The sequence below is a fragment of the Rosa rugosa genome, chromosome 3 (genome assembly GCF_958449725.1).
Source record: "Rosa rugosa chromosome 3, drRosRugo1.1, whole genome shotgun sequence".
NCBI lineage: Eukaryota > Viridiplantae > Streptophyta > Magnoliopsida > Rosales > Rosaceae > Rosa > Rosa rugosa.
The window spans coordinates 57,150,077-57,165,627 of NC_084822.1; the positions used below are offsets into that span (position 1 = coordinate 57,150,077).

The following is a 15,551-nucleotide window of genomic DNA, read 5'->3' on the forward strand; positions in this document are numbered from 1 at the left end:
AATTGACGTGGAATGTCCCCACTATGTCTCATCTCGATCCCCGAACCGCACAATGCGATAATGAAGTGCGGAGAATTCTAGATCTACAGAGTATAGCCCAAAATATGCCAGACGCTTTCTCTGATCTAGCTAAAGTGACCAGATCACATATACCTGCTGCAAATATGCCTGTAAGGATAGATGTCCCCGTATGACATGTCGTCCCAGATGGACGAGGTACGACCATGGCGGCTAACCAGTCATATGTCCCTGCCCAGAAGTGAGGTAGACCATTAGGTTCGAAAGATTCTTATCCCCATAAGAGGGTAAACTCGGCACAAATGAATCTTCTTGACATCGCAATCTCAAACTGATTCATCTCACGAGATAAATCCGGATTATGGGTCCGTCCTAGAAGAGACGACGTTGGGGGACGCTCCAACATTTGAACCCACTCCCGAGAATAGAGAAATCTCGGTAAATTTTGTGAGATTTGGAATTGGAATGAGATTATCATCGATGATGTGTTTGTATTTGCGGTGGCCACCGAAACTAAAACAAGAGATGAAATCGAACCTTGCTCCGTTGATGAATGTCAACAAAGAAACGACTGGCCAAAAAAAAAGGAAATAAGCAATCCAGGTCAAATTAGATTCCTTGACAAAGAGAAAGGTGTTTTGGACATGTTGTTCCTACACCTCCCCATGTTAAACCTGTAGAATTTAAATGGGTATTTATAAGGAAGCGTAATGAGAAAAATGAGATTGTGATACACAAAGCTCGTCTAGTGGCGCAAGAATTTTCTCAACGCCCTGTGATTGATTACGAGGAGGCGTATTCTCCCGTAATGAACGTCATAACGTTCCACTACCTTATCAATTTGGTAGTTTCCGAAAAACTGAATATGCAGCTTATGAATGTGGTCATAACTTATCTCTAGGGGGATCATAATACAGAGATATACCTGAAAGTTCCTGAAGGACTTAAGGTACCCAATGCAAATAGTTCTAGACCACGGAACGTGTTCTCCATTAGTTTTGAGGTGTTCACTTTATGAATTAAAACAATCTAGACGGAAGTGGTATAACCGTCTAAGTGAATATTTGATCGGGATGGGATATGTGAATAATAAACTACGCCTATGCGTGTTTATTAAAGAAACAAATTCCGGGTTTGCAATTATGGCGGTCTATGTCAAAGACATGAATTTGATTGATATTCCTGAAGAGATCAAGGAAACTGCAAAGCACCTGAAGTCGGAATTTGAGATGAAAGGCCTTGGGAGAACAAATTATTGTCTCAACCTGGAGCCCGATCAAAGTGCAGATGAAATTTTGGTCCATCAACCAAATTACATCCAGAAGATGTTAATATGCTTTAATAAGGATAAAAGCAAGCACACCCATAGTCGTCCGAAGTCTAGAGAGAACCGTATCGTTCTGCTGGTGATAACGAAGAGATATTGGTGCCAGAAGTCTCATATCTAAGTGCAATAGGCGCATTATTGTATTTGGCTCAATGCCCTAGACAGGACATCTCTTTCGATGTGAACTTGTTAGCTAGATATAGCTCTGTGCCAACACGCCGCCACTGGAATGGCATAAAAGACATTTTTCGCTACTGTAGAGGTAGGGCGGACATGGGCTTATTCTATCCCTATGCATCAAGGAATGGATCAAACCCACTTGATCCTCAGAATGATGCTCGCCTTGTTGTATATGCTGATACAGACTATCTATCAGACCCGCACAAGGCGCGTTCCCCAACTGGTTATGTCTTTGCCATTAGGAATACTGCAATTTTCTTGGAGGTCTACAAAACAGACCCTTGTTGCTATCTCTTTGAATCATGCTGAGATTCTAGCTCTTCACGAAGCAGTACGTGAATGTATATGGTTGAGAACCATCACAAAGCACATGTGGGCTGCATTCCACCATTGATGAACCAACCACTATCCACGAGGATAATGCTGCTTGCATCAAGCAAATGAAGACGGGTTTCATCAAAGGAGACAACACCAAACATATTGCACCAAAGTTCTTCTTCAATCAGCAACAATAGGAGCATCAAAAAATTAAAGTCAAGCAGATTCGATCTGAAGACAATCGTGCAGACCTCTTCACTAAGTCACTACCAAAGTCTACATTCCAGAAGCATGTACAAGGTATTGGTCTACTTAAATTATCTGAATTACCTAACATGTAATTTTCAGGGGGAGTTGAAATCAGGGGGAGTATCCAGAAACATACCCACTTGACCATCGTGTACTCTTTTGTCCTTCGTCCAGGGTTATTTTGTCCCACTGGGTTTTATTACCTGGCAAGGTTTTAACGAGGCACATCTTTAGCATGGTCGCTCCACTTATACTACATCCTGAAGATGTTTTGATTCAATATATATGCATTTGCTCATCTTTTCCCTTCGACCACGGGTTTTTCCCACTGGGTTTACCGGGCAAGGTTTTGGTGTAGCAAATCTAAATGCATCCCTCTCGTAGACATACTACCTACTTATGATGCTAATAAGAAGACTCCACTTATCTCCGAAGCTGTGATATTACTACTCCACACTCATGCGCGTTGTGCTCTTTTTCTCCTTCGACCAAGGTTGTTTTTTCCCACAGGTTTTTATTACTTGGCAAGGTTTTTGATGAGACAACTTAGAAGCGCACAACCCATGCAACACTATTGACATGAAATATCCAAGGAGGAGTGTTGTAAATCATTATGGCTATATCATGTAAATAGATATAGGGTAAATCATTATGTTGTTATAGGCTTACCCTTTCCATGTTTTATGGATGACTTTAGGAATCCTTGTTTTATGGAGGACTTTAGGGGTCCTTGTTTTATGGAGGACTTTAGGCTACATGTTCCCTATCTTCCACTATATGTAGTCCATTTCTCATCCATGTTATGAGATGAATACAGAAAATACTACACTCCTTCTCTGCATCTAAACTCTCTCTCTCTCTCTCTCAAGTTCTTTGAAGCAAAGCTCTCTCCATTTTCTGAAACACTTTCTATGTTCGTTTTACAACAAATATGATGCCTTGTTTTTTCTCCATTTTCATGTCGAAAATATGAGAAAGTATGAATTCGATCATTAGTGTCAAAATGATTCATTCACTCACCTACAATGTGTAGAAATCAAAATAAAAAAGTTCATTGAAGTCATGTTAAACCTTATTCTCACTAACCATAATTCATTAGCGGTACCGTAAGTAACAACACAGATCGAGATTGTCTGAAGTAATTTCACATGGTTTAAGACTTTAAGTAGAAGTCAGACACTTAATCTATTGCTTCCTCTTTACTCATATTGAAACCCAATTTTGATTAACATATCTTTAACATGGTGAACATATATCAAAGACGATAATCTACTATTGAAAAGAAGTTACCTGAGTCAGAGATGATAGGAGTTTTTAGCGGTCATGAGTCATGACTGATCTCTGCTTTCTTCTATAACTAGTGGGCAAATAATGCATACGTTATAATTACCTCGTAATAACAATGACGCATTTTCAATACTAATTGTTATAATAACACAATCCATTGCTCCTTATCTTCCACAAACAAATTCATCTACAAATAATGTTTAAGTACATTGGACTCTTTTGGTTGTATGCAGTGAAGCTATGAACAAGACCAACCCATTCGGCATCGCACTCCAATCTGGTATTCCTTCTAATGGTACTCGGTGAAAAAACAAATTCCAAGTAAAATTCATAGGGGACCACCAGACCACCAAAGTCGTGTTTATGCGTTTTACAGTGAATGTTGAGACTTGTGGGAACTCCACGCGAACTCGGAAACAACTCATTGGTGATGTTAACATGCACTTTTGCATATACGCTCCAGAAACTCACGTAACATTTCTCCAATTTCTTTGCTGAACGACGATTTATTAGGCTTAATCCTCAATCGGGTGACCGAGTCAGATGATAGAAAATCGGTGTCGGAGGTGTGCAAGCAATGGCTGAAGGTCAAGGGCCTAACCCGAACATCGGTTCGTTTTTTCCGATCTCGATTATCTCCCTCGGTTTCCAAACCTAGTCACGTTTGAGACAACATCAAAGTGTATCTCCAAGACCCATATCGAATTCTTAGCCCAAACATGTCCCAAAATCGAGGTCATCAACTTCGATCAACAGCCCGGTGTTTCTCAGCAACCTATTTCCGCTCGACAATCTACTCGCTCTGTCAAAGCTATCCAAAGGTTTCGCTCAGAAGGAGAAGGTTTATAGACGAAGCTGTTTGGTTTAACAAGGCACAAAACTTGACGTATTTGGATTTGGGGCATTGCTTCCAAGGTGACGGCTTCCTTAAAGCATTTGGGGCGTCTCGCAACAGTTCCGATGTGGAAAACTGTTGGGGGATCACAGACGACAGTTTAGCACTTTTGGCAAATGGGGCTTCCTCAAAAACCCTCAAGAAATTGGTGCTTGCTTGCTGCTCAAGCATCACCGATTATGGGGTCTCTCTTTTGCAGGAAATGTGTTGCTTGGAAGAGCTGAATTTGGAAAGCTGTGGGGATAAAGTCACTAATGTAGGAGTTTTAGCAATCTCCGGAATTCAAACCCTCAAGAAATTGAACTTGAGTTGGCTGCGCAATGTCTCCGACCAAAGCATTAATTGTTGCTCTGGCTGAGAATTGCCACAACTTGGAGACGCTAGACTTAACTGGATGTTGTGTGACTAGTGCTTGTATTCGTGCATTCTCGAGTCACAGGTGCTTAGAATCTCTTGTTATGAGCTTAAATATGTATCTTCATTGGGGTGATGTGAAACACATGGCGCTTGGATGCCAGTCGTTGAAGACTATTACTATTGTGACGAGTGGAAATTATGTTTCCATCATTCCATGTTGACTAGAGCGCCACAAAGCCTCAGCAAATTTCTGAGGGTGGTTAGGACTTAGGAGATGATGGCTCAAACTTCACCAAGTTTGTGAGAGTTTGGTTCTGTTACTTCATTCACCTCCGCAACTTGCATGTTTTAATCTCAGTCTTCATCTTTTTCTACGTTGAGATTTCAGAAAGCTTGAGATGTTATAGTTCAAATTTCAAAAGCAGCTGTAATTCAGTTTTTAATAAAGATTCGTATATTCCAGGTGTACTTAAATCCCAAGTATAGTTCACATAACATCTTTTAACTCAGATCAGAACCTCAGTATATTACGCAACAAACTTTCATGTCCTGGTTCCTTTTCAACAATTCTGTCATCGATTTGATTCATAATGGCTTCGCCATTCCTGTCTGAACAGGGATGAGCCGCATCTGCAAATTACCCTTTCACTTTCTCCTGCAGTAAAAAAATCCAGCACCTGAATACCAGCAGTTCAATTTAGCTTATTGCACAACATTTTTACCAAAACCCAACGAAATCTTTCAGTACAACATTAGTATAATCTGCAATGACCAAAGATAGAATGACAAAGATTCCACTAAGTTGAACAATGAAGATGCACCATTACTCAGATTTAGGAATTGAGTTTCTACAACTGAGCCACAACTGATCGCCTGAACCATTTGACCAAGTAAATTGTAGGGGTTGCAACAAGTTTCATACTTCCGAGAATACAAAGTAGAAGAAGAGACAGATATATTACAACACGTACATCACTGTCTTGGACTAATACAGTTCATTTGGGATCTCTTCAAAGTTATAACTCTCAAGCATTGCCAGTTAAGCTCTTGGAGCAAATCAGCGCTTTCTCTTTCTCTTGGGGTTTTTAGTTTTATCAGTGACTTTGGGGTCTGGATCTGACTGTGAAGATTGCAATTTGGCCCCCACAGCACAACTCCATAGAGCCCTTTCTACATCTGATGGTGTGAAGGTTTCCCCTTCTGCACTCAATTCCTGCACACAATCCTCCAACAGATCAGATGCTTATGGTAGCAGAACATTTAATCGATGAAAGGGCAAAGCTCTATAAGTTTGATAAAAAATTTGACTAGTTATATGATTCATTTTACATAGAAGCGATGCACTCACATAAAATGAAAAAGTTTTTTTTTCTGATGACCACCAAACTAAGCTATTAGTCTATTACTAATCTAACTAACAGTTGCTTTGACCTAGAAGGCAATGCTGTCAGATGTGCAGTAATCAAAACTAAAAGAGATATCTAAAACAATTTGGTAAGGTTAAAGTAGAACTTAAGACATATGATCTTGTTTCCTCGTGAGTCAAAGTTGATGAAAAATCAGTTAGTTCTAAATAATGATTGTTTTAGATCAATTCATCATAAACCCAATTACACTTTAACAAACTTGGTACATCTAAGATGATACTCTAATACGAAAAAGAGATGGGCAAGTACACTACCCGCATCAAGAAATGACTTGTATAATTACAACGATAAACAGTCTGTAATGGTCGTGAGTAAGACTGACTGACCTTTGCTTTTTTCTGCAACTTATCTGCAAACAACAGATACTGCTTAAGTGAATAGTCCTTGCTATTACCAAGAGCTGCCTCCATAGCCTTTCCATCAATTACCAACAACACAACTTTCAAAATCCAAAACCCAAAACCACCGAAATCAAGTCACCATACAAAAGCCTAAAACGCACGCACCTCGTCGGACATGAAAGGCGCCACATCCGGCGCATAAGCAGCCAGAACAGCCGAGGCCGTGGCCGGTCCCACTCCTTTCAGCACAGTGAGCTCAGAGACCGCCTTTGAGAGATCAGGAAGCGACCGAAACGCCTTCTCTGAAGCCAATTTCACCACCGATTCGTCCAATGCCGAAACGAAATCCAACAGCCTCGGCCTCAATAATTCACAATCAATCAAACATTTCACACGCTCTTCACTCTTCCCTACCAAATTGAAATACACACAAGTAATGGAATTAATGTAGAGATTAAAAAGTGGTACCGCCACTTGCCACGTGTGAGCTTCCAGCGCATGAGATCGGAGAGCTCGGGGGTGGTGAGGTGGGGGTTAGGGTTCCGGTGGCGGAGGAGAGGAGGGAGCTGGTTGCGGTAAAAGTCGTCCAGGGAAATCAAATCGGGTTTGTTGAGAGATTCTATGCGAGATGAATAGGAAGAGAGGGCTTCCTTCCAGAGACTGAGAGAAGCACACTCGAATTCCATAACCGTTTGCTTGCCTGCCGCCTTCCCTTCCCGCTTTTATTTCTGCGTTTCTGGGAAGGATTTGGACTTGGGTTTGGTTATATAATTCCAAATGGGCTCTTCATTCCATTCCCCAAGTGATCCGTTACCTCCTGTTGGACCGGACCCTTCTTACTGCTCTCGGCATACCTCTCCCTTCCTCTGTATTTTCATACTTTCTGTTACTAGTTTATTGTATAATTCGTGAATAAAACATGTACTTGCGTTTTTTTTTTTTTTTTTAATCTTTCTAGACTTCGGGCTTGTTAAATTTTCCGTACTTCTGGAGTCAAAAATTATTATAAATATATTATACACGATTTTTTTATGTTTTTTCTCATTTTTTACACATTATTAAACAAATTTTTTTTAAAAAAAATTAATATATTAAAATTAAAATTAATGAATAATTAATCCATTAAGTAAAAATATTTTGTCGAACTTTTCATCAAACTATCTGACGAAATGTTCAAATAATACACGTACATATTTTTTCTCGTATTATATACGTTCTGTATTTTATTAATTATTTTTTATGAGAGTGAGACGGTGAGATTGATTGGAACTTGAATGGGCTTTAACTTTCATTTTAAAAAAAAATAATCTCGGGGTTTAATTAGCCAAACCAAGTACGCTACCTAACTCATGCCATAAAAAAAACAAAACTAATAAAAAAAAAAGTATGCTGTCTAACAAAAGTTGAGCCAGTAAGAGGGACATTTCCTTTTTAACTTTTGAGAAGGAAAAGAGGAACACCTACGAGAAAACATCGATAAATCCAAATCCAAAGTAAAGATGTTAATCAACTACTCTGGCATGACCAACAAAGTTGTTTTGATGACATATGTAATTGGTAGAGTAACTTCCGTCATTATCTTTTGGTTAATTATAATGGTAATGCATTGTTGACTATGTGATTCTTCAATCTTTGTACTCAAGTTTGTCTTGGTCTTCATCGATCTTACTACTCCTTTGGTGCGGCCGGCGTCTAAAGCATCTACTATTTTGTTTGTTCATTCTTTTGGCTACTTGGCTTAGGGGTGTCTCAATAGTCTATATCTATTTGACCTCTATTATTGTTCATGGATACTTGTCCAATTCTTGTCGAGGAAAGGCAATAGCAAAGCTTAATGATAACAGGAAATTCAATTAACCACAATAAAAAAAAATAAAAAAAATCAAATCAAAGCCGAAAATTTTATCAAGTTTGTTCAACATTCTATGATATATTAAAAAAAAAAAAATTGTTCAACACTCAAGTTGAATACTCGCCTAATTAAAAATCTACTAATCGAAAGACAAATTAGACGATTTATAGTAAGGAATTTTAATTTGATGAAAGTTTACTTAGTCTATTGAAATTTTTATAAATACCGGTCAATATCAATAGTGTGATACAGTTTAAACTGTATTTTTAAATTCAATCGTATACCAATAACATTAAATTACAGAAATTTCGAAGAAAATTTGACCACGTAAGAAGAGTGTACGTTGATTAATAATACAGAGCTCTAATGTAGAACCACAGCAAGTCAGCAAGTAACAGAAGGCAGTAAGTGTGACTTGTGAGGCCTGTAAATAGCGTAACAACTAATTAATAAACCATTCACAAAAATAGAAAAACAAGGCAGCACATCCAGGCTATCCAGCTAAGCGTGACTGAGAGAGAGCCAGGTATCAAACCAACAATAAGCAAAAAGCAACAGAGTGAGAAGAGAGATAGACGCGTCGCCTCCGATTCGCATTAGGGCAAAATGGCGGTGGTGCAGTACCTGTTGGCCTGGATCTTCGCCTCCGTGTTAGGTCTCATAGCGGTGGTGAAGAGGCGGAGCAACAATCCCCGAGCTTCGCCGGAGGAGACAAGAAGCAGTGTCACCGTCTCAAACGCGGAATGCAGATCGGCTCACGACGACGTAGACGTCATCATCGTCGGAGCCGGTGTTGCCGGCTCTGCTCTGGCTCACACTCTCGGAAAGGTGGTGATTTCCTCGGTCTCTTTTTCACTTTTTTCTCTGTAAAAAAATTTTGACACATTTTTCTGGTGATTTGCGTCAGTATGGAATTCTATGATGATTACTCCAATTACCTTGATTCAAATCATATAAAGGTATTCAGATAATTGCATTTCAGGCATGTTGAGAACAGATGCTTCCAAGTTCATATATATTATTAATAAACCTATCGATCATGTTAGGCAGCACCAAAAAATATTTCATTTTCTTGATAAGAAAAGTGACTCGAATTCTGTGAGTCCTTTGTTCTCGTCATCAACACTTAATCGAAGATTAAACTTCTTGATGACTTTTTCAGAGGTGAAAATCTGCATTTTTTTTTTTTTTTTGTATTTCTTGTTTATAATTTTATATTACTGTTTCTAATAATACCTTTGAATAATTACGTATTTCCTGAAATGTTCTACCAGCTAGCTAGAACTGATCGAGGTTTTGTAAAGGACAAAGTAGTTGTACGGCCTTCTGATGATGTAGTCAAAAACAGATGTCTAATTTTCACCTAGTGTTCCTACCAAAAGGAAAATGTGCTGAAGCAAGAATCCATTTTGTACCCCATGCTTTTGTAAATTCCTGTAGTTACAATGGCCTGCAGTTTTGTGTGAATTCACTTTGATCACCGAATCCAAGCTTACAATAGAGGTTGTAACTGATATAAAGGGTTGATGCAGCCTTATTATTCTTGCTCATATTCTGTGCTTGACCTTTTACATTTGTTTATACTGTACACAACAGTTGAAATAGGCCACTGTTCTTTTTTTTTTTTTTGGATAACAAACACACATTAAGTTGAAGACCCACCAGCAAAAAGAGTAATCAAAAAGGGACTTTGGAAGTTCCAAGATTGAAATACATTTATATCCTGAACTCCTGATAGTATATATATATATATATATACCAGCTTCTGCCATGAATGAGCATAAGAGTTATTTATTAGTTTGTCTGTTATCCATCGTTGGTTAATATTATCCATGTTTAACTGAACTCATGCTTCAAATGGGTTCGGATCCCACACCTCTTACTCTAGCCATGCTGGTGCGAGGCAGATATCATTATTCAAAAGGAAATTGGCAGTAACATTTAATTTTGTTAGACTTGCACATTGATAGTAATACTTTGAAATACAGGATGGACGTCGAGTGCATGTGATTGAACGAGACTTGACAGAGCCAGACCGAATTGTTGGTGAACTATTACAACCTGGAGGCTACCTCAAATTAATTGAGCTGGGACTTGAAGGTAGTCTCATTCTCAACTTTCTAACCATGTGGCCGTGTAATGATGTGCAACGATTTTTGTTTGATAATGTATTAGTTTCAATTAATCCAACGGTATTAATGGACCAAGTTATATTTCACTGTAGATTGTGTGGAAAAAATTGATGCTCAGAGGGTGTTTGGTTATGCCCTTTTCAAGGATGGGAAAAATACTAGACTCTCTTACCCCTTGGAGAAATTTCACTCAGATGTGTCTGGGAGGAGCTTTCACAATGGCCGTTTCATACAGAGGATGCGAGAGAAAGCGGCAACTCTTCCCAAGTATATCTTTTCTCCCTTGGTTGATGTAAACTAAATGTTGGGGTCTTTCTACTGTTTATTTCTGGTCCTTAGACTCTGATGATTTTTACAAACTTTCTTTGTTTGAAGACTTTCTATTTACTAATAGATGTGCTCTCCTTTTTTTTCCTCCTTCAGTGTGCAATTGGAGCAAGGAACAGTTACTTCTCTGCTTGAAGAAAAGGGAACAATTAAAGGTGTGCAATACAAGACTAAAACAGGTCAAGAGATGACAGCATATGCCCCTCTTACTATTGTTTGTGATGGCTGTTTCTCTAACTTGCGACGCTCTCTTTGCGATCCTAAGGTGAGGTTTGGATGGTTACCATGCAAAGTAATTAAGAGCAGACAAACTCTTTTTTTTTTTTTTTTTGCCTAGGATCTTATTCATCAGTTTTGTGTTTTGCAGGTGGATGTGCCTTCTTGTTTTGTTGGGTTGGTTCTGGAGAACTGTGATCTTCCACATGCAAATCATGGGCATGTTATCTTAGCAGACCCTTCCCCTATTTTGTTCTATCAGATCAGTAGTACGGAGGTTCGTTGTCTGGTTGATGTACCTGGACAAAAGGTTCCTTCCATTTCAAATGGTGAAATGGCCAAGTATTTGAAGACTGTGGTGGCTTCTCAGGTGAATTATATGCTCTGCATTTTTCTGTCCAGATAACATTTGATATACAGTTTTAAGATTTCTACAAACTTATGGTTTCCAAGGCTGACCATATGACACTACTGCTGCAGATTCCCCCTCAAATTTATGATGCCTTCATAGCTGCAGTTGATAAAGGTAACATCAGGACAATGCCTAACAGAAGCATGCCTGCCGCTCCCTATCCTACTCCTGGAGCCTTATTGATGGGGGATGCATTCAATATGCGCCACCCTCTAACTGGGGGAGGAATGACTGTGGCATTGTCTGATATTGTTGTGCTCCGGGATCTTCTCAGGCCTTTGCGCACCCTAAATGATGCACCTACCCTGTCCAAATATCTTGAATCTTTTTACACTCTGCGGAAGGTAAGTTCTGTTAATACGCTGATGCTTTAAGGTAGCTGCAACTGTGGTTCTTTCTTCTGGTTTCTGAACCATGGAAAAAGTTTTTAACTCAATCTGTCTGAACTCCTAATTTGCAGCCAGTTGCATCCACCATAAATACATTGGCAGGGGCCCTTTATAAGGTCTTTTCTTCTTCTCCTGATCAAGCAAGGAAGGAAATGCGCCAGGCTTGCTTTGATTATCTAAGTCTCGGAGGTGTATTCTCTATGGGACCAATCTCTCTACTCTCAGGACTAAACCCTCGCCCCTTGAGTTTGGTTACCCATTTCTTTGCTGTTGCAGTATATGGTGTTGGTCGACTTTTGCTGCCATTCCCATCACCTAAACGCGTTTGGATTGGTGCCAGACTAATTTCTGTGAGTATAAACTGTTTCTTCTTTCTTTCAATAGAGTAGAGAGATGCTTCTATCTGAGTTCTAAATGTGTGTCTTTGCTGCAGAGTGCCTCGGGAATCATTTACCCCATAATTAAGGCAGAAGGGGTTAGACAAATGTTTTTTCCTGCAACAGTTCCAGCGTATTACAGAACGCCCGTCTCAAGTGAAAAGATGACAAAGAAAGCTGATGGCAGAAATTGAAGATACCGTGAAAATTCAATGCATTAAATGGATAGTAGATCCTTGGAAGTAGATTTTGTATTCTAGGGACTTCATAAGTTCATTCTTTCTTTCTAGTATATAATTGACCCAAAAAAAGACGGTACTTCTAATGCATTGCTCATTTTATTGGACGGCTACAATCTTGATTTTATTTTATGGATCGATCCAAGTGAGATCCGATATAAGTTCAGAAGAATAGGTTATGCAAAAAAATAGCCGAAAGGAACAGTAAATTATATTGGCTTCTATTGGCGTGATGAACAAAGTAAATGCTGTTGAAGTCTTCAAGATTATTGCATATTAGTTTGCAGCTTCATCACTAACCACAAGGATGTCACGAAGATCAGTAGATGATAAATGGTCACAACTTGCAACAGAATTGAGAATTATATACGTTATACATTCTGTGAAACGTATTTGAAGAATATATTACAAAGCCTCTGCATGTATAAAAGCATGTTCGCCAAATACAAGGCTCTACTTTATGCAGGTATCAAAAATTAGCAATTATTCCTGTGTAATACAATATTACAGACTCACTTTCGAGCTCTTCCTGGAAATGTGAAAATTATTCTACTCCAAAGTTGGGTTGTTTGCCGTTGACTAATAAGGTAAAGAAATGCAGTGCCCTGTTGCCGCTTCATAACCCTTCGTGCTTCCAGTACACTTAACGATTCATAAATCTGTACCCAACAAATTCATAGATTCATAGGTTTCCCCTCTCCTTCTTTATGGCCTCATAGGACACCATTACTTCTTTGAACTTTGCTTCAGCGGCCTCTGCAAAAGAATACAAGCAATAACCTTGAGATAAGCCCAATGCGAAGTAATGGCACACACTTACAAAAATTGGGTAACAGCCAATGATGCACACCTTTATTATCTTGGTTTTGATCTGGGTGAAATTCCTTTGCCTTGGTCCTAAATGCTGTCTGCAAGCATTATTGTATATATCAATATATGAGGATAAGAGGATAAAGCAAACAAACAACACATAAAAAGAAATAACTCGGTTACTCTATGAAGCTCTTCTATGACTATCAGAGAACTATCCTGTGATAACTACATACATCAGCCCTTCTATTTTCAAATTTTTCATTAAGAGGGAAACAATTATTTACAAGAACTTGCAAGTTAATATAGGACCATAATATTCCTCAAGAAAATAAAATGACACAAGGAAGTCAACAAACTGTGAACTATCAAACATAGGAGCTAGTTGAAGTCCTCAAATTGAATACCTTAATCTCAGCATCTGTGTAAGGTGCTTTTCTAAACCTGTTAAAAAACAAGAGGGAAAATGTCAAGCTTGATGCTACTGATGAGATTAAGTAATTGTGAAAATGCATGACCAACAGCTTTAGATTTCTGTACACGGGGAACAAAATTGAAAAGTGAATTCAGAACTATTTTCTGACTGGATAACAAAAGACTCCAGTATTATCAATGAGCATTGCATGTGATAGAAATTAGAAAAGCTGCTCAACTTGGTACATCAGCCAAATATCAACTATCAACACCGAACATAAAGGGTGATCAAATCTTAACCTACTGCACAAAGCGAAACTTGCGCATCTTGCTTGAAAGTGAAATAAATGTTTGACAACATTTCCAATTCTGATCATTTCTAGGTTTATGTAAGCAACTTTACCTGTCAAGGCCTAAAATTGAGTAGTGCTGCGATAACAAATAGTTGGCATGTTCTCTAGGAGTTTCCCTGTAGTTACTCCTCCGGTCTTTGAAGGATGTCTCAGTCTTCCAATACCAATCCTCTCTTTGGAAATGTTGATGATATTGACCCTGACCATTTTCCCTCCAGGTCTCATAGCCCCTTTTGTATTTGTTCCTCTCTCTATTGAACACATTCTGCATACGCCTTATACGTTCCTACACACAATATGGTCATGGTATAGAAAACCCACAAGTCAATTTAGAAATACTACTTGTTAAAGCAAGGCTTGACATATTAAGTCAGAACGTAGTTCAACCTACTAAGAGCTATTCTAACATTTTAGGGTTGAAAACGTAAACAAAGTTTGAGTAGAGGTGCAACTGCAATTCTAGTGATTTGCTTAAGAAAGAAAAAGAGCTCTCGTAGTAATTCACAGAGGAGCCTGCATCTTAGCGTAACGGTGGAAGACGTCATGTTACCATTTTCCATTGCTAAAAACAACATAAACTAAGCAAAGCAAAGCTTAAAAATCTACATTGTCTTCTTAAACGAAAAGTTGGCGAAGAAAACTCACCACTCTCTCCAATTCTTCTTCATACTCCTCCTGCATGCGCCGATTATATCTTTTCCATGCTTCCTCCTGAAAAGATGTCCGACTCCCTCCTCTCCATGATGACGACTGTGATCTGAACAACTTTTGTAATTCAATCACAATTCACAAACACGATCAGCTCCAGTAATTTCCAACCAACACATAAATCAACTCCAAACGAAAAGCGGATTGATTCCAAGTAAAGGCATTAACTAAGGTCACTTAAAACTTGATTCAATCACAGAATTGAACAAGGCTTTCGTCTTGATCAAATCGATATCTACCTGAGTATAGACCCAATCAACAGTCCTACGAAGCTGAAAAACCTGCCAATTTTCCCACGCAATTCTCAATTCCGAAGCCATTCACAAAGAAAAAAAAGGAGAGAGGAAATGAGCTTACCGCCAAAGTAGTTGCGGTGGCGCCAATGAAGCCAAAGACGAAAATCCCCCAGAGCTTCATGTCTTCCTCTTTGTTCTGATAGGGCCTGCCCGGCGACCGCGGCCATTGGCTGCTCCGTTTCAGGTTATCATCGTCGCCGCTCATTTTCCGGCGAAATATGAAAGTTTAAGTATCGAATTCAGCGATTCTTCCTCTTTGCAGATAGTGAAACCCAGCACGCATGGTTAGGGTTTCAAACCCAAAAAAGCTCCATGTATTAGTTTTTGTTTCCCCAGTCTTCTCTTCTGCGAATGGAGTTGGGCCTTCTTGCTATTCGGGTCAATACCATTATTTCCTTTACTTTAACCACATGTTTACTCACTTGAAATCAAGGACTAAAATATCCAAGATCGAGGATATATCGACAGTCTGGAAAATGGAAATTTCGATATCGGTAAATATTTGAGAAAAATTATGGAAATTTAAAGAAAAACTTGGAAATTTTGAATGAAACTTTTACATATTTTATTTGATCAATTATCTACTTTATTTCAAACAAAAATGTTGAATAAACATTGTTATATATT

The 15,551-nt window shown here is 38.8% G+C and overlaps 3 protein-coding genes across 4 annotated transcripts; 1 reads left to right on the plus strand and 2 right to left on the minus strand.

Moving 5' to 3' along the window:
• Positions 1-5,429: 5,429 nt before the first annotated feature.
• LOC133739382 (uncharacterized) lies at positions 5,430-7,280 on the minus strand. Its single transcript, XM_062167163.1, has 4 exons — positions 6,868-7,280; positions 6,565-6,760; positions 6,385-6,471; positions 5,430-5,844 (listed from the first exon to the last, which is right to left on the minus strand). The coding sequence occupies exons 1-4, from the start codon at positions 7,083-7,085 to the stop codon at positions 5,689-5,691; spliced, it is 657 nt and encodes a 218-aa protein (XP_062023147.1). The 5' UTR covers positions 7,086-7,280; the 3' UTR covers positions 5,430-5,688.
• Positions 7,281-8,743: 1,463 nt separating this feature from the next.
• Positions 8,744-12,483, plus strand: LOC133736967 (squalene monooxygenase SE1-like). Its single transcript, XM_062164589.1, has 8 exons — positions 8,744-9,079; positions 10,240-10,351; positions 10,476-10,650; positions 10,807-10,975; positions 11,078-11,296; positions 11,407-11,682; positions 11,799-12,077; positions 12,161-12,483. Exons 1-8 carry the CDS (start codon positions 8,858-8,860, stop codon positions 12,296-12,298), a joined length of 1,590 nt encoding a protein of 529 aa, XP_062020573.1. The 5' UTR covers positions 8,744-8,857; the 3' UTR covers positions 12,299-12,483.
• A 185-nt stretch (positions 12,484-12,668) lies between these two features.
• On the minus strand, positions 12,669-15,312 carry LOC133736968 (uncharacterized). 2 transcript variants are annotated; one of them, XM_062164590.1, is made up of 7 exons: positions 14,986-15,310; positions 14,868-14,909; positions 14,566-14,685; positions 13,971-14,206; positions 13,561-13,597; positions 13,194-13,251; positions 12,669-13,099 (listed from the first exon to the last, which is right to left on the minus strand). In XM_062164590.1, exons 1-7 carry the CDS (start codon positions 15,127-15,129, stop codon positions 13,026-13,028), a joined length of 711 nt encoding a protein of 236 aa, XP_062020574.1. In that variant the 5' UTR covers positions 15,130-15,310; the 3' UTR covers positions 12,669-13,025. The 2 variants fall into 2 exon arrangements, with proteins under 2 accessions (XP_062020574.1, XP_062020575.1); XM_062164591.1 differs by lacking the exon at positions 14,868-14,909 and having other exon boundaries at positions 14,986-15,312.
• Between the last annotated feature and the right edge of the window lie 239 nt (positions 15,313-15,551).

What these genes read in the sequence shown, in the direction of transcription:
- LOC133736967 (XM_062164589.1), top strand. Translation starts at nt 8,858, where the DNA reads ATGGCGGTGGTGCAGTACCTGTTGGCCTGGATCTTCGCCTCCGTGTTA. An exon ending in AAAGCGGCAACTCTTCCCAA is followed by an intron (nt 10,651 to 10,806) that starts GTATATCTTTTC and finishes TTCCTCCTTCAG; the next exon opens with TGTGCAATTGGAGCAAGGAA. An exon ending in TTGGTGCCAGACTAATTTCT is followed by an intron (nt 12,078 to 12,160) that starts GTGAGTATAAAC and finishes TCTTTGCTGCAG; the next exon opens with AGTGCCTCGGGAATCATTTA.
- LOC133736968 (XM_062164590.1), bottom strand. Translation starts at nt 15,129, where the DNA reads ATGAGCGGCGACGATGATAACCTGAAACGGAGCAGCCAATGGCCGCGG. An exon ending in TCAATTTTAGGCCTTGACAG is followed by an intron (nt 13,598 to 13,970) that starts GTAAAGTTGCTT and finishes GTTTTTTAACAG; the next exon opens with GTTTAGAAAAGCACCTTACA. An exon ending in TCAAAACCAAGATAATAAAG is followed by an intron (nt 13,100 to 13,193) that starts GTGTGCATCATT and finishes ATTCTTTTGCAG; the next exon opens with AGGCCGCTGAAGCAAAGTTC.
- LOC133739382 (XM_062167163.1), bottom strand. Translation starts at nt 7,085, where the DNA reads ATGGAATTCGAGTGTGCTTCTCTCAGTCTCTGGAAGGAAGCCCTCTCT. An exon ending in CTCACACGTGGCAAGTGGCG is followed by an intron (nt 6,761 to 6,867) that starts GTACCACTTTTT and finishes TGAATTATTGAG; the next exon opens with GCCGAGGCTGTTGGATTTCG. An exon ending in AGTTGCAGAAAAAAGCAAAG is followed by an intron (nt 5,845 to 6,384) that starts GTCAGTCAGTCT and finishes GATTGTGTGCAG; the next exon opens with GAATTGAGTGCAGAAGGGGA.